Consider the following 18,276-nt stretch of genomic DNA (forward strand, 5'->3'; position numbering starts at 1 on the left):
TACATCACATCATAACTCATAATTATGCATCCTTCAATCATATAACATCATATGATATAAACGCTCTCATGATTCATCATGTAACGTCAACATATGCTCTTACAACATAATAACTCATTATTAATCATGTTGTCATCCTCAAACTCAAACTATGCATCTTCAAAGCATAACATCATAACTCATCATATAACCTCAACATCGTGCTCTTCAAAATTTAACGTCAAATAAACTTTGAAATTTTACATACCTCGTTGAGCCTGGTGTGATGGTGCGCTGAGCTCACGGTTGTTAATAACTATTAGTCTAGTGACTCATTCTAGACTAAACTCAAGACTTCTAATTCAGAGCTTAACCTTCGCTCTGATACCACTCTGTCACAGCCCGCCCTAACTATGGATAGTTAGGCCGAGTGATCCACGACTAGGGATGGGGTTAAAGAAGAAGGGGAAGAAAAGGGGCGTCATTTATAGCCGTAAAACTTACTCATCTTAATAAAACTCGTCATTTTTATTCATTAATACTCAATTGAAAACAGTCTATGAAAGACAGCATAAAACTTAATTAATATCATTAATCAAGTTATACATCGTATGAAACCATTCTCTTAAGACTCAAAGTATGACATAACATACTATAACATCAACAACATCTTGCAGCGGAAAGTAGCTAGACATATGTATGAAGACATATTCTAGACAGGTTAACTATTTATTAACAACCCTGGAGACTCCGCTCATTGCAGCACCATCATCACATCAGCTCAACCTGCACATTTAGAAAACATATGCAGGGCTGAGTACAAAAGCACTCAGTGGGCACGTATGCCTAGGTATAAAAATACATGCTTCAAAACTGTAAATTGTCATGCCATCATAATCAGTACAGCAAGGGAGTTTTTCGCTAAAAAGGCCCAAGCTTACTAAGTTCATTTGTGATTCTTAAAGTTCGTCTGATCAGACTAAGTTCTTTTGTAATCTATCATATCTGAAACTGTGTGCCGGAGAGGTGGCCACCTCTCACGGTCACTTGACCGGCCAACCCGCTAGATGACTCACGGTCACTGGTGTACACTAGTCCCTGGCAGGATAGCTATCAACTGCTCAGGACCCGAATTCGATTGCATCATTGGCAAAGCCAAAGCAGATAGATATCATACTAAAATTTAAACATTTTATGGCAAGACAATACTTGAAATAACTTTAACTCAAATATTTTGTAACGAAATAACTTGCTCAAATGTAACATTAAACTCATTTGATAGATATATAAAACTGAAATTAACAGTTAAATCATCTCATGCATTCATTCGTATAAGAGGCCTACGACACGCAGGGGATCTCTATATACGTATAGTAAAAGTAATGCCCACCTCGTTGTGTCTCTGTATCAATGAGTAACGTCACTCTCTCCCTCAAGTCGTTACTTCCCAACAGGACCTTCATCGTTATGAAGAATTGGTGAGAAGTTATAAAAGAAACCTCGATTAATAATCTAATTTCTTTTATGAAACATTAGTATCTCTAATGTTCATCTCTCTTGATTGTTAATCAATATAACAATTATTATCTCTCGTCATTACTCATTAATTATAACATCCTTATGTTATAATTAGCAGCGCTTCAATTAAAAGAAATATTTAACACATCGAAAAGTCCACTTTCTTAGCAGATCTATTCGCTCTCATCTCGTCTAATTAACCGATTAGAAAGTTAAACTTTCCATTAGGCATGTATTTGAGTCACGGGTCAACAAGAATTGACTATGCTCAAATTCTAATTTCACTAAAAATTTCGGCATGACCTATTCATATATAATGTCAGCCACGAGATTTCAACGTGTGAATCTCACTACGTGAACTCGTCTCTCGACTCAAAACTTAACATCTTGACATCTTTTCAACGCAAACCAAACAATTCAAAATCATCAAAACTCTTTATCAGTAAACTATCATTTATACTCGACACCAATTGTTCGAGTGTCAGATACCAACATTTATGTGCGTTAATCATAACTCTCACAACTCACACCATTTAGTCATATCGTATCATCCATCAAAACAAATATAATCAAGTTGTTTTCTAGAAAGTTTTGCTGTTTTTGTGTCATCTTTAAAAATTCATAACAACCAACTCAATCATCATAAACTCTCATACCAATTGATCTCAAAAACTTCATGAAGTGTAGTTCACTCTAAAAATGGTAGTTAACCAAAAAGGTTAAAGGTTTTTGGAGATATTGCTCTTTTAGTGCAGGCTGTCAAAGATTGACAGTTTCTGCCAATTTTGTTTAGGCCATTAGAAACCAAGGCAAACCTTAATAAAATTCCATCAAATTTAATCATCCAAAACTAAAGGTATCCTTGAAGATTTGGTTAAAATTTCACAAGAGAAAACGTTCATATGATCTGCCAAATAAACAATGAAACTCATACACTTTTACTGTTGGACAAATATGACAGCAGAACAGGGCATTTTTGAAATAATAAACTGCTCTGTTTCAGAGGTCATAAAAATCGAAATCTTATGTTTTTAGAAAAGTATTGAAGTCTAGTTTCGTTTAAAAAAAACGGTGATGCAAAATCCTTCATGGATTAATAGATATAAACGTTTTTGTGAAGTCTACCAATAGTTGACAGATTCTGTCAAGGATTTTTCAAAATATCTTTAAAATAGCAAACATCATCCAAAAGACATGAAATTTTGCAGCGACGAAATACACATATCATAGATAAACATACTAAAATTTCAGAGCCATCAAGCAATGAAAACTCATCGAAACATAAGCTTGAAACTGCTGTAAAATTTTGACAGAATTCCAGTTTTAATTTCGTTCAACAATTATCATCCATAAATTGTAAATCAATTAGCATGCTCATGTGATATCGTAGAACACATATACGCAATAATATTCATTATGCAACGTCCCAAACTTCACGAATTTAAATAATCATACTCTAAAAACTTATACAATTTTCGTGCTTGGAAAAATACGAATTTAATATATATCGATTCTAGCATACCCCTAAGCACAAATATCAAGTCAAAACGATCAAACAAAAATCGAAAGACAAGCTAATATGTGAAAAACGGGGCTGCCCTCATGGGTTTCATAGCTACGGTCCATTCCGTTCTTACTCCCTTCATTAAACATGCTCAACATCTACCCAAGAACAACATACTAAAATTTCACGACGATCCGACGTCGTTTCAAAATAAAGTCGAGAATCGACGTTTTTCGACGTCGACGAAAATCGAAAAGAAAACCATCAAAACGTAGGTAGAGATCTTACCTACTTAGATACGTGATCGAAAAGATGATCGGCGCTCGTCTCGGTGCTCAAATCGGAGGTCAAAAGCTCCGTCCAAGCTTAAATGGAAAATGGCGTGTGTAGTGTGTGTTTTAGGTGTTGTGTGTGTGAATATGTGAGTTGTGTGTGTGGTGTGGGCTGATATAGCGTGAGTTAGTGAGGGGAAAGGGGTTTTGGGAGGTTTGGGGGTGGTTAGGGGTAGGGTAGGTTAGATATTTAGGATATTAACCCGTTAGTCGTTAAATATCTCGTCTCGTCTCGTTTTAACAACTAACAACCCATACTCTTCGTTACTCGCCCTCTCAACTCCTACTCACTTTTATTACACTCGTAATTCTATATAAATATAGAAAACGCATGCCCGTTCTCGAAATTCTGATAAACGAGCTCGGTTCGTTTATCGAGAAATCCCAATTTACTATTCACTCGTCGTCCAAAAATAAAAACTTTCATTATTGGACTCGTATCGAAAAACTAAGAATATTTCTCGACGACATGCACGTAAGATTTTGAAAGTCGACAAAAAGACGAAATAGCAGTATTTTACTATTCATCGTCAAAAAGTCAAAATTTTCAAAAACGTCTTAACGGACTCAGATCTCACTTCCGAGTTCATCGTTCTCATTCAAATAATTATCTCGAATTATTCAAATACTCAAACTCAAATACGGATATAAAATCTCACATCATTCTTACATCATCGAAAGAACATCTCAACATCTTAAAAAAATAACAAGAAAACTTCATATAACTCCTCATCTCTTTACAAAGTAAATCAAACAAGGGATCTAAACCCTAATTACTCAAACTCAAGAAATTAAACACGTCATCAAAAGCCCGGGTATCACAGATGAAGGGGGAAGTAAAGTTGCTTATTTGGTCCTATTATTTAATCTTTATGTTATGATGATTTAAAATGCTTCAATTGTGTAGTTGTGAATTGTGATGTTGTTTATTTAATTTCTATGTTTTAATACAGCGTGAATAGGTGAATCTTGTAAGCACATTGTTAACTTGTAAATCCTATTGATTTCACCGTTTTAATTATTGTAAGTTTTATCTCTCTTGTTGTTAATTATTCAGCTAAAATCTGTGTTTTTTAACTTTTGGATGCAATTGGTTCCAATGCTGTAAAGTTTGTATTTTTATTAGTGTTCATTACTCAAAACATCGACCTGCAAAATATGACTAGTGTGATTGTTTTAAGAAATCATGAGTTTCTGCAATAATGCGTTGTAAGAAATTATGAGCTGATAAGTTCTCAAGATAAGATGCAGAAGTTACAGTTCATAGTTTCTGCACATTTTCATGTTGTTGATTTTAGGTGATTAAGTTTTGGGAGCTCTTAGTTGGATAAGTTACAGTTCAACATCCTTGTTGATTTCCTCCTTCATCCACCACATTTAACTTGGTATCTATTATGTTAGTTTTGCTGGTGGAGTCTTCTCTAATTTATTTTGTATATCAGTGGCTGTGTTCTTTTGCTTCCACTCATCATATATTTTTCAATCTACGTGGGAATGAGTTTTTCCTTGGAATTACTTAGTGAAAGTATAGTAGTTTCAGCTTGAGGTGTCAAACAGGTCTGGCCGACGACCCGACCTAATTTTGGGTCAGGCTTTGCCATTACATTTTGGACCCAATCTGGGCTAATCCATCGGTAAATCGTCGGCCAACTCCGGCGACGTCAATAGATAAAACGATGGAATATCCGTCGACGAGGCCATCGGTGCCGTAAAAATCCATCCGTGATTAATTTACCGACGCGTTTGTTAGTGTTGGGTAAAGTCCGTCGGTGATTCGTTTTACCGACGGTTTTTTATGGCCATCAATATCCGGCCAAAATAGTGTAGTCACTGTAGTGTATGACACACACATACAATAATCTGTCTGCACCTTGACTTGCAACTTCTGCATTCATTGTATGTGCAAATTGGAGCTATGATCCAATCAACATTCTTGCGCCCCCCCCCCCCCCCCCCCAAAAAAAAATAAAAAAATAAACAACATTTAATTTGGTTTCACAATGTAATCATTATGTATATGAATTCTTGATTGAAATCAAGATCTCTGTTTTGTGTGACCTTGTAGGTCGATGTGTGATGATCTTTGAGTGAGATTTGAACTCGAGACCTTCAATACCTCTCCTGTGGTATCAAAATCTGAGGTTCGTTTTCATCATTGAAAACTGAGCGTCGAAAATAATAAGCAATTAGTTTTCCTGGGGAAAAAAAAGAAACATAGAAAAAGCATCACCTTGAACAAGAACTGCTACAAGAAACAGTATGAATAGGAACAAGTGATTGAAGGAATGTTAATGGGAGGGGGGGGGGGGGGGGCGAGAGAGAGATGTTACTGCTGAGCTCTATCTGTGTGTTGTGTAATATATATATATATGTATACGCATGATGTTGAAATATTAATTGTTTTTCACTTGTCAATTGTTTTTAACTGCCTCTTGTTTGGGAAGTATGAAACAGATTGAATCCCTTCATAACCAGCAGCAATATTGATGGAGGTAGCAAAGAAGTAGCAGATCAAATCGCATGTGCAGCTCCTTCAAATTGTTAGGTAAAATAAGCTCATAAACAATTTATAAGATGCAAAAATAAGCTCTAAGAAAAATAAGTTTCTCTATGCCAAATTAATTTTTCATAATCTTATATGTAACCATCATTTTACAAATATTATTCAGCTATTGTTTATTTAAAGGATCTTGGAAGAGGATTACTTAAAGGATCTCGTTGACAGGAACCTCGTTTTAGTTGGTAAGTATCATAAGGATGGAAAGATTAGATCTGTCTGCATTCATGATCTTCTCAGAGACCTATGCATAAGCTTAGCAGATAAAGACAAGTTTGTTTCTTCTGCGAGAGTTTTGTTATAGTCCTGCTAATTTCAAGCTTTCTTAATTCCAGCTCCAAGCATTTTCTTTAATTCCAGCTCCAAGCCATCGGAAAATATCATCTCCGATCATTTCGGAGCCACCGCCACAGCAGCAGCTGCGAACCACCGTGGCGGAGTGGGCGACCCATGCTGCTCAAGGGAGAGGGCGGCAGCTGCTGTCTCAGAGAGAGGGAGCGAGAGAGGAAAGGAGAAGAGGAAGGGAAGAGAATTGAGGGAGAGAAAATGAGATGATTTAAGAATTTGTTTTTTAAAATTTAAGCAGGTTTGGGTCAGCCTTATCAACAGTTATATCTAATAAATTAATATATCTATATCTATATATATATATATATACCTATTATAAAAGAGCCTTGTTTTACAAAATTTGATTTGCCTATTATGTCCCAATTTTATATTTTATTTTAAGGGAAATAATGTAATTACGATTAAAGTTATTATTATTACTATTATTATAGAAGAATCCCACACTAATCACAGCCTTTTCTTCCTCTATTCTTACTTAATCATATCAATTATATTATAATATATTATCATTATAACTATAATACAATTTTGATGGTCAAAATTGTACACACATACAAGATTTTGTTTTTTTTTTTTTTTATATCTTTATACTGCTTGCAAACATTTATTAAAGTTAATAATCAACAATTAATAATATTTTATTATTTTTATCTGTCCAACACACGGATTGATCAACATGCACGGCCCGGCCCTATTCGCCGATCTAAGCAAATGAAAGATTCCAGCTAACGACGCCAACATCTTCCAAAATTATCTCATATAAGAATATTGATCGAGTATAAAATAAGAACCATTATAAGCCATTGGATTTTATTTAGTTAATGGACAGATCTTCATCATCTTTTCCTTAAGTAATTACCGTAGATTATGTGCTAGGATAGAAAAGTAATTTCTGCATTTTAATAACAATCACATCTTTTACTTAAGTAATTACCGTAGATTATGTGCTAGGATATAAAAGTAATTTCTCCATTTTAATAACAATCATTTCCTTAAACTAGCAGGAAGAACGTGCGATGCACGTTGAACACGTTTGATTTTTACTATGTAAATAAAAAAAAGGAACCAATTCAACTATTAATGATTAAATTTAAAAGTAATAAAGTAATATTCATACTTCTAAATAAAAATGCAAAAAATATCTATGAAAAACATCCTAAATTATCTAAGTAAGGAGTAAGACGAATTTGAAATCTTTTCTTGTTTGATTTTGACGATTGGGGATCTCTTCTTGTTATTTTTGGTTTGCAACAGAATGTTGTTCAGCGGTAGATCGTCGTCACTTGTAATGTCAATGTAGTCATCAAACTTTTTCTTGGTTATCCTTCTTTTTTTCTTTTGCGATTCTGTGGGCTGTGACAAACATGGTTTTCGTACCTCAATTCCACATGTTTTGTTGTCATTTCCCTTCATGTTTTGCTTGTGAATGCTTGTTTGTGCCCGAATATTTAGTTTTATAAAGATTTGATATCTTGGTGTAGTTTTGGAGCAATTTCAGGAAACCTCAATGATTAATTGGAGGATTTTGAAGATATGAGATTGAAGTACGTCTCGAGAGGAATCCGTGAGCGCAAACGGCGACCAAATCCGAGTTCGGACGAGGGAGAACGGAGCAAAACGAGCGGACTGCGCAATACGCCCAGTACCCCGCGGTCACCACCCGCGGCCGCGGGGTGGGACCGCGGGTCAGCTGCCCCCGACTCCAGGAGACACCCGCGGTCACCACCCGCGGCCGCGGGGCGGGACCGCGGGTCCCCTGAGCATCCCCCACGTTTGAAGGCCGCGGACGCGGGCCGTGACCGCGGGAAAAGAGCGGAGCATCCCCAAGTGGGCCCCAGTCGCGTTTTTCAGCCCTTAACCCCCATTTTTCCCCTTTTCCTCACATTATTCATCATCCCCAACATTCAACACACCCATTTCCATCTTCCCCAATTCCTCCACACCAAACCCTAGCCTCCATTACCACATCTTTTTACCAAGATTGAATGCATTGAAGAGGAGAGAAGATTGAAGAAAGCTCATTAATAGGATTTGTCACTTCTTACTCTCTCTTTCATTTATGTATTTCTTTGATTTAGGTTTGTTGTTTGTGAACATGTTTGAATAAATCCCCCATTGGTTTGGGGATTAGGCTAGTTGATTATGTGATGGATTGATTATTATGCTTAATATATGTCTTGATTATTTCCTTGTTATTATCTTTTGAAGCCCTAGCTTTAATTCTTGTATGGATTGTTGGCCACTTTCTATGCATTTCTAATTTGTGATTTGAATTGGGAGAGGATAATCATAATAGATTAGGAGCTTGAAACATATTGACTCAATAAACCGGGAGGTTGAGAGTTGGGTGAGAGTTTACCGATCCTTTGTGCTTTTGGGAGTTATAGGTTAGAAGTTGACCGGGGACGGCAACTATGACCCGTAATCTACCGTTTTAGTCGTCCGGGAGGGGGCTAGAACTAGTGGGGAGATCACTCTAGATAAATAGGAATATCAAGACTAATATTGAGCTAATTTGAAGTCCATTGCTAATCCATCGATGCCTAATCCCTAAACCACCTTCATCACTTAATTAATCCACTTTGTTTGATTGTTCTTATTTTGTCTTTGAATTTGTTAGTTAATCAAACCACTCACCTCATTGTTTAGTCTAAATAGCTATAGCATAATGACTTAGGATAATCACTAGATTGAACTACTAATCCTTGTGGGATACGACCTTGCTTCCATATATTACAACTACCCGTATACTTGCGGCGTGGTGAAAATATTAGCGAACAAGTTTTTGGCGCCGTTGCCGGGGATTAGTTTAGTTTGATTGTTTGTGATATTTTGAATCATTGTGCTTAACTACTTTAGACATTTTACTTGATTTATTTTTGTTTTCTATCTTAAGATGTTTGTTTTGACTCGTTGTTTTGTTGGTTGGTAGGGTGATGAAAAAGAAAATTGTTACACAACACCAAAAATATTAAATGGATGATGGAAGGAATGAGTTGGTTGAGCAACTCGAACTACAATTGGCGATGATGCAACTTAAGTTGCGAGTTTTAGAAGCAAAAAGAAATTGTAGGCAACCATTTATTCAAGAAGCCTTCCAACCCACATCTTCTTATGGCGAGTATTATGACATGGGGTGCAATGCCATGGAGTGGCAATCACCATTGGAGTATGAGGACCATTTCAATAGTTGGAATTATGAAAATTCTTATTTCACTAAAGAAAGCTTTCAAGGGGGAAATCGGTACTATCAAGAGGAGAAACCGAATGTTAGAGACGATCTTCTACAATGCTTCATAGCTACACAAGCTTGGATAGAAAAAAGTATAGCAAACTCGGATGTTATGCTAGAAGAGCAAAGAAAGTCTTTGGCTACCACTATGGAAAATCAAAAGCGAATTGATGATGTGTGCATGGCCATTAGCCTACAAAATGGAACCTTGTATGAGGAACCAATGCCAATGCTAAGTGAAGAGCCTCAAGAAGTTGAAGAAGATGAGGATCAATTCTCCAAATCCCTTGAAGTCGAGAGCCCAACTTTTCCAATGCAACCTCTACAATTCCAAAAAGATGAAGACTGCACAAGCTTCAAAGAATGCAAAGTCATAAATTTTGTCGATCCTTACCTCGACACGGGCGATTCTACGAAGGCTTGCTTCTTTCACTTTTATTTATGTTCATCTTTTGATTTTTATTTTGATTTGCCTAATAAGGAATTGTTTGAGTGTGGTGATACTCTAGATGGTGAACGAGATTACCATGACGCCCGGGATATCTCAAGAATTGCAAAGCCACCATATTTTTGGATCGCGGCGGATGGAGCTTGCAAATTTGATGAGAAATGGCCACCGCCTAAGCCTCCACCTCGCTTGTGAGTACGAGACAAGTGACCATTTTCTCCTTCATCCAGACTTATTTCTCCTTTGTGTGAAATAAGTTTGGGGGGAGGGTGAAGATGGGTTACTTATCTCATTTATTCCGTTGTTTATTTATTTAGTTAGTTTAGTTTTTGAATAATGAGATTTTGTCTATTTTCTTGAGCTTTTCCATGTCTCTTGAGTTTGAGCTTGATTGTTGAAAAACATGAGTTGGATGAAATGTGTGTTGGGCTTATGATATGAATTTTGTTTTTGGAAAAATTGTGTGTATCACTTGTGGATTATGCATGAAAAGTTTGAACTTGTGACAAGTGAGCTAAATGTTGTACCTCCAAGAACTTGAAAAACAAAATGAGCTTGTGAGAATTGAGCCTTTGATTGTCATACATTTACAATCTCATTTTGTTCTTGAGTGTAAATCATTTGAGCATGTGTGTTGATCTCTAGAACTTGCCATGAGTCCTCTCTTGAAAATAAAAGTAGATGTGTTGTTAATATTGAAGTGATTTAAGGCCATCCTTGTTAGCCACTTGACTTAAATTGTGTCCAAATTCTCATGCGATCCTAGTTTACCATCTTTGTGCCTTATAGCCTTTCTTTGAATTAACCAATGATGGGTAGAACTTAGATTGTTAGTAGTTACTTTGATGAAAATGTATGAGAAATGATTGAAATTACTTGTCTAACTTTGATTGAGTGAAAATCACTAGTCCCCTATGAGCTCCAAAAGAAAAGAAAAGAAAAAGAAAAGCAAAAAGAAATGTTGAATAAAAGAAGTATAAAGGGGATTGATTTGCCTTTTGAATCATGGTCTTGATAAGTATTCATAGGGTGAAAAAGAAGAAATGTGGGGATATTGGTTGATTGATTAGAAAAGAACAATGGTGAATATGACTTATTCAATTTGGAAATTGTATGGGATATGAGTCACTTTGCCTATAAACACCTCACCTCACCAAAGAGCTCTCATTGCAACCCAATGAAAGCCCTTTTTGATCTCTATTTATAACACATTGAAGCATAGAGAGTTAGGACAAATGGCAAGCCTATGGTAGATTGCATGCATTGTTTCGAATTGAGTGTAAACACGTCCATTCTAAACACTTGAGAGTCGAGTGCATCATTGAAACATCCACCTTGTGAGGATTCAAGCTTCGATGCTATAATATTGAACTCACTATCACTTGTGACTTCTTGGAATGCATTTCTGCTTGTGATACACTTTTGAAAGATTTTTAAAATTGTTGAAGCCCTTGAAATGACACCAATTCATGCTTACATGTTTGTTTACTTTTATTTCTCTTCTCTTCGTCGTTTGGGGACAAACAACACTTTAAGTTTGGGGGGGTTGACAAACATGGTTTTCGTACCTCAATTCCACATGTTTTGTTGTCATTTCCCTTCATGTTTTGCTTGTGAATGCTTGTTTGTGCCCGAATATTTAGTTTTATAAAGATTTGATATCTTGGTGTAGTTTTGGAGCAATTTCAGGAAACCTCAATGATTAATTGGAGGATTTTGAAGATATGAGATTGAAGTACGTCTCGAGAGGAATCCGTGAGCGCAAACGGCGACCAAATCCGAGTTCGGACGAGGGAGAACGGAGCAAAACGAGCGGACTGCGCAATACGCCCAGTACCCCGCGGTCACCACCCGCGGCCGCGGGGTGGGACCGCGGGTCAGCTGCCCCCGACTCCAGGAGACACCCGCGGTCACCACCCGCGGCCGCGGGGCGGGACCGCGGGTCCCCTGAGCATCCCCCACGTTTGAAGGCCGCGGACGCGGGCCGTGACCGCGGGAAAAGAGCGGAGCATCCCCAAGTGGGCCCCAGTCGCGTTTTTCAGCCCTTAACCCCCATTTTTCCCCTTTTCCTCACATTATTCATCATCCCCAACATTCAACACACCCATTTCCATCTTCCCCAATTCCTCCACACCAAACCCTAGCCTCCATTACCACATCTTTTTACCAAGATTGAATGCATTGAAGAGGAGAGAAGATTGAAGAAAGCTCATTAATAGGATTTGTCACTTCTTACTCTCTCTTTCATTTATGTATTTCTTTGATTTAGGTTTGTTGTTTGTGAACATGTTTGAATAAATCCCCCATTGGTTTGGGGATTAGGCTAGTTGATTATGTGATGGATTGATTATTATGCTTAATATATGTCTTGATTATTTCCTTGTTATTATCTTTTGAAGCCCTAGCTTTAATTCTTGTATGGATTGTTGGCCACTTTCTATGCATTTCTAATTTGTGATTTGAATTGGGAGAGGATAATCATAATAGATTAGGAGCTTGAAACATATTGACTCAATAAACCGGGAGGTTGAGAGTTGGGTGAGAGTTTACCGATCCTTTGTGCTTTTGGGAGTTATAGGTTAGAAGTTGACCGGGGACGGCAACTATGACCCGTAATCTACCGTTTTAGTCGTCCGGGAGGGGGCTAGAACTAGTGGGGAGATCACTCTAGATAAATAGGAATATCAAGACTAATATTGAGCTAATTTGAAGTCCATTGCTAATCCATCGATGCCTAATCCCTAAACCACCTTCATCACTTAATTAATCCACTTTGTTTGATTGTTCTTATTTTGTCTTTGAATTTGTTAGTTAATCAAACCACTCACCTCATTGTTTAGTCTAAATAGCTATAGCATAATGACTTAGGATAATCACTAGATTGAACTACTAATCCTTGTGGGATACGACCTTGCTTCCATATATTACAACTACCCGTATACTTGCGGCGTGGTGAAAATATTAGCGAACAGGCTGCAACTCCATCGTAGATTTTTTCTTTCTAGACGGAATTTTCTTTTTTGATTTCTCGGGTGAATGTTTCTTTTCCTCCATTTCAGTCGGCTCTTCTTCAATATCTCCAACATCGATGCTTTCCATTGGTTCCATTTTTTCGATTGCATTTGCTACGATATTGAGATTTCCTCGTTGATCAAATTTTATAGACTTGAGCATCGTCATGAAGCGCATTTCTGTGTACGCTTGTGTGCTTAGTCGTCTATAGTATGTGGATTCTGTTTCACCCTGTGAAAATATATAATTGTTATAATTATGTAATATCGAATTTTGTATTATTTAACAATTTAAATTATAGTAAGTGATTAAGTAAGAAATCATAATTTACCTCTTTGATTGAAGAAAGATATTCATCCACAGAGCATCCTACATATACCTCTGCCACTTGACCGAATAGTGTAATACGTGCATTGCAGTCGCCTTGTATAACATTTATTGTGATTCTGTATCTAGAATTATATAAAATGATAAAAATTAGTATATTTTTGTTATTGTGTGATTAACTAATTTTGAATTGGTAGTAATTTTAAATTTGATATTTACCTGGGCGACGTCTCAAGAACTTCTTCATTGCATTTTTTGCATATTGCACTCTCATCAATTTTGGAGAAAGATGTGTTGCACCACAATGAATGCAATCGGACACATTTTTCAAATCCTCTTGCACCACAATGAATGCAATCGGGCACATTTTTCAATTCATGTAGCAATGAACCTAAATAGATAAATAATATAATTAAAAAACATTAATAGTTTATCATAATGTATTAAACGTATTTTTATCTTAAAAGAATGTAATACTTACAATTCAAATCACTTGCATTTCGTTTACGTTTCTTTTGTCTTTGTAGATTTTTTCTTTGTCTATATATCTCATTAGCTGCAATATATAAATATAAATATATTAATTAAAAAAATAATTTGATTTGTGCTCATGTTGTGTGATATGTGGTGATTATAACATAGACAATTAATATATATATATAGGGTTAGGTTCAATGAAAAAGGCCTAAATGTAAGAAAGAAGAGAGAAGTAATCTCATCCGTTGATCTTATCTAATCTAACGGACATGATTTATTCACGCCATGTTCGACGGATTTTTTCGTTGAACATATGGGGAGTCGAAACCCAGAACCCCCAAAATATTATATATGTTCACGAATGTTCAATGAAAAAATTCGTTGAACATGGCGTGAATAAATCATGCCCTTTAGATTAGATAAGATCAGCGGATGAGATTATAACTTCTCTCTTCTTTCTTACATTTAGGCCTTCTTCATTGAACCTTGGCCTATATATATATATATATATATATATATATATATATATATATATATATATATAGATAGATAGATAGATAGTTATATATATCCCTTAATATAAATACTTAGAAGCTTGTGCGCTCATGCTATAGAAAATACCTGAAGATGAGTTTGTTTTGCGCAATGTAACTTCCATGTTCATAGTTAGTGTATATAAATTTTAAAATCCTGCAAAAAAATATTTATTCTGTAACACAAAAATAAAAAATAATAATAAACAAATAACAACAAAAAGGAATGTTAATAATAATTATAAGTATAACTCTAATCAAATAAATATAAACATATTGATATGACAGCAAAACAATTACTATATCATTATATTTTATTAAAGCCTAACTTTCACAATTAAATAAAGGTCATTCTACAAACCCAAAAATTTGCATAACTTATAAATCAGCCTAAATGACCAAAACAAAAATTTGAGGACATAACTCAACATTCAGAACCTTTGGATACATGTGTCCTGCAAATATGGTATAATAAAGTTTATTTTTTTGGTTTTCTATCATGAAAATGAAATATTTTCTACTTCTTGTCAAATGTAATAACAAATTAGCAATCTATACTAAAAATGTATATTAAAATCAACAAATATTTTAAAAATTAAAAATGCATATTGCTATTTCCAAAAACAACAAAGACAATTAAAATTATGAAATTTATGAGAGGTGAAATATACTACATGAGATCAATTTTCTTCTACTAATAGAAATTCTTGGTATGAATCTCATTTTTTGATTCCTCATCAAAGCCTAAATCCACCCCACAACCATATACAATAATAGGCACACCAAATTTCATAAATATATAATGCTCGATCATTTGAATGTGTCATATATGTAAGTGTTGATAAAAATGAAATGCAACTGCGATTACAAAACTCAATCATATATATATATATATATATGTGTGCAGTATGAAACAAACAATATATATGCCTCTTGTAATATATATGCCAGTGCTAAGAAATTAGAAAACTCCAAACATGATGATAGGAGGTCTCTTAGGAGCTCAAAGGGGTTAAGCAAAAATGACAAATTAAACCCATAATTAAGTAGATAACAAAAAAAAACCCCCAAAAAAACAGCAAAAAAACTACATGACTCCCGTGGTAAAAAAACTACATGGGCAAGAATTTGAAGCAAACTCTTTCTTCCATCAGCGGCAAAATGAGATGGAAGAATATCAGCAGCCTTCTCGTAACATGACACAAAGACATACATATAAAATAAATATATATATACATATATATATATAAGCAAACAGAACTATTTCTTAAGTTTCTACTTCTTAGAGAAGTCGAATTATAGTACTTATTGTTTCATGCAACCTACCAGGTAAAGCTAAAGTGTAAAACCGACTCTTTTCTTCTCTCTTCGTATCAAGACTATACATCAAGAATATGGTAGGTATCCGACGATTACAGAAAAAAGGATAGTGATGAATTATACACTAAACAAAAAAATATATATATACCATTGAAATCAACATCCAAAATTCTAGTATAGTTTACTTCACAGTGTATTAATTACAATCATCTCAATTGTCTTCCTCAAACTGACAAAGGCCACTCAATATTGCTACTCTCTAGAAAATTGTAACCCAAAATCGTGAGATGTGCTCCTGCCCCTCACATGAATTTTCACCTCTGAACTTTTTATGTTTTTCCGAATATAATTGGAGCACAAAATTTTGAATTAAATTATGCCTTTTTTTCTCTCAATAAATAAATTAAAATAATTTTATTTTGATAAATTACACAATTAAGCTACATTCAATAATACGTGCACAAGTTGATTTATCATTTTTGTTATATTTTGTGAAATTTGAATATAAATTCCAGTCGACGGCGGCGACCTGCGGAGCAAATTGGCAAACAAAATATTGCTTCTTTAATCCATAATAATGTCAATCTTATTTGCATATATCCTTCCATGACCAAAACATGGATATCCTTACCTTGACAGATCACCTTCAAGCTTCTCTGCCCGACTAATTAAGCGAGAAATCCAACGGAATGGTTCTCTTCTTGGTAATTACAGTGAGAAATAATGCGATGCTATTGGTTTAACTCAGCCTTTTGTTTTATAAAAGCTATAACATCAACTAAATTAACCACAACTTTAATACATATATAAAAACTTTCCCAACAATTCAAACCAATATTATTATTCACAGAATAAAATATCCGAACTCAAAATTTTGACATAACCAAATTTTTTTGACAGCCGCAATTGAGAATATTGCTTACGAATGCACGACGCTTGCTTCCGTAGTGAGGACATGCATGCTCAATTCTCAAACAAATTCTAAAAGCTGATATCTTTTTAGGTATTATGATAACTTGAACACAAATACTTATTTTTACAACATCCCAATTAGCCTGATATCTTTGAGAACAATCAGTAGGACCATAATAACAAGCTTTATTAACACCTATGATATTTTATAAGGATACACAAGAATTTACTTGGATCTCAATTCAACAAAGACAAGCTGCTTGCTTCTCATAGTGGCGCGCTGGTGTAGACGACAACCTGATCGGAGCACAGCGGCGAGACAAGGAGAACAACGAAATATTGCTTACGAATGCTTCCGTAGTGGCGCTGGTGTAGACGATTTGCATACAAGACACCGATACATGTAAGATCTATATGGTGTAGACAATTTGCGTACAAGTAAATTCAAAATTAAATACAATTCTAATGCAATTACAATTCTACTCTTATCATATTTTAAAAGATCCGATACATGTAACTAATGGAATACGAGTTTGGATTATTATAAAGTATTAGATTTATTTTATAAAATATATGATAAGGGTAAAATAGGCAATCCACAAGTTGTCCCATAAAATGCTTAGGCTCTTTTTCTATTAGTATATATAGATATGGGGATCACGTTTATGCCAATATCTATGTATACACAATAGGAAGAAAAAAAAACCCTTACGAATAAAGTTGAAGAACACGATCAGTATTCTTATGGAGAACCCAAGTATGTGAAGACACTATTCACAATTTTTAGTTATCATCCTTTCTTATTTTTTTTTTCATTATTTTCACATGCAAACCTGATTACGTATGGTGTAGTAAATAAAATAATTCATCCGTAAACAAAAAATAATTCGTACGTAAATCAAAATAATTCGTACGAAAACAAAAAACAATTCATACAATCAGAGTTGAGGCTAAAATAGTTCATACGACCGAAATAATTCATACGTAAACCAAAAATAATTCGTACGTAAATCAAAAATAATTCGTACAACAAACAAAAGGCTAAAATAAATAATTCATACATAAATAAAAATAATTCACGCCTCCTCAGCCCCAGTTGAACGCCGTGCAGAGCGCGGCTTGGTCTCCAAGCCGCTTCCAGCAGGGTCGCTACGCTCCGCCCACCACTCCAGTTCAGTCGGACGCCATCAGCGCCACCCTGTGTATATCGCCGCTCCTGCACATAGTGCTGCCGCTAGATCCCCAGCAGCGCCGCCACCACCACTGCTCTTGCCAATCCGCCGCCGTCCGCGCCTGCAACTGCCGCGCCGTTCGGATGCGATTCAGAACCACCGCGCCACTCTCCACCAGGACGTGCGACAACAGCCATCTTCCACCTGCGGCGATCGCCAGAACCACTACACCGGGAGTTTTGGAAACATGTTATTAAGAGAGAGAGAGAGAGCGAGAGAGAATTAAACGTCAACTACCCAATATACCATTTCTGTAATTTTAGCTATGAACTATCAGTTTGTGTTTGGTGAATGAAACAGTCCATCAAGATTTAATGATCCAGATTTATTCTTATATTATAGTCTAAGGGGAGTTTTCTGTATAGCCCTCCCCTATATATATATATATATATATATAACATGCTAATTACTCCATTAATTAACATGTTACACGGGTAACCCGAACAACCTCAACACCTCTATATATATATATATATATAACATGCTAATTAACACCCTCAAATCCTTTTCTCACACACTAATTAAAAACACAATACACAAAACTT

At 35.5% G+C, this 18,276-nt stretch overlaps 1 protein-coding gene and 1 long non-coding RNA gene across 2 annotated transcripts; both read right to left on the bottom strand.

The window, feature by feature from the left end:
• Window positions 1-539: 539 nt before the first annotated feature.
• Window positions 540-3,471, bottom strand: LOC130994770 (uncharacterized). The gene is made up of 3 exons (XR_009091925.1): window positions 3,290-3,471; window positions 1,370-1,436; window positions 540-765 (listed from the first exon to the last, which is right to left on the bottom strand). It is a non-coding gene; the product is annotated as an uncharacterized LOC130994770 (long non-coding RNA).
• Window positions 3,472-12,879: 9,408 nt separating this feature from the next.
• LOC130994384 (uncharacterized) lies at window positions 12,880-14,392 on the bottom strand. Its single transcript, XM_057919429.1, has 4 exons — window positions 14,356-14,392; window positions 13,477-13,648; window positions 13,262-13,382; window positions 12,880-13,161 (listed from the first exon to the last, which is right to left on the bottom strand). Exons 1-4 carry the CDS (start codon window positions 14,390-14,392, stop codon window positions 12,880-12,882), a joined length of 612 nt encoding a protein of 203 aa, XP_057775412.1.
• Window positions 14,393-18,276: the final 3,884 nt, after the last annotated feature.

This window comes from Salvia miltiorrhiza, chromosome 7 (genome assembly GCF_028751815.1).
Source record: "Salvia miltiorrhiza cultivar Shanhuang (shh) chromosome 7, IMPLAD_Smil_shh, whole genome shotgun sequence".
NCBI lineage: Eukaryota > Viridiplantae > Streptophyta > Magnoliopsida > Lamiales > Lamiaceae > Salvia > Salvia miltiorrhiza.

Bases quoted from the DNA above. Each gene is read 5' to 3' on its own strand.
- LOC130994384 (XM_057919429.1), bottom strand. From the start codon at position 14,392: ATGGAAGTTACATTGCGCAAAACAAACTCATCTTCAG. The intron at 13,383-13,476 runs GTAAATATCAAA...ATATAATTCTAG, and splicing joins GTTCTTGAGACGTCGCCCAG to ATACAGAATCACAATAAATG. The intron at 13,162-13,261 runs GTAAATTATGAT...ATATTTTCACAG, and splicing joins ATCTTTCTTCAATCAAAGAG to GGTGAAACAGAATCCACATA.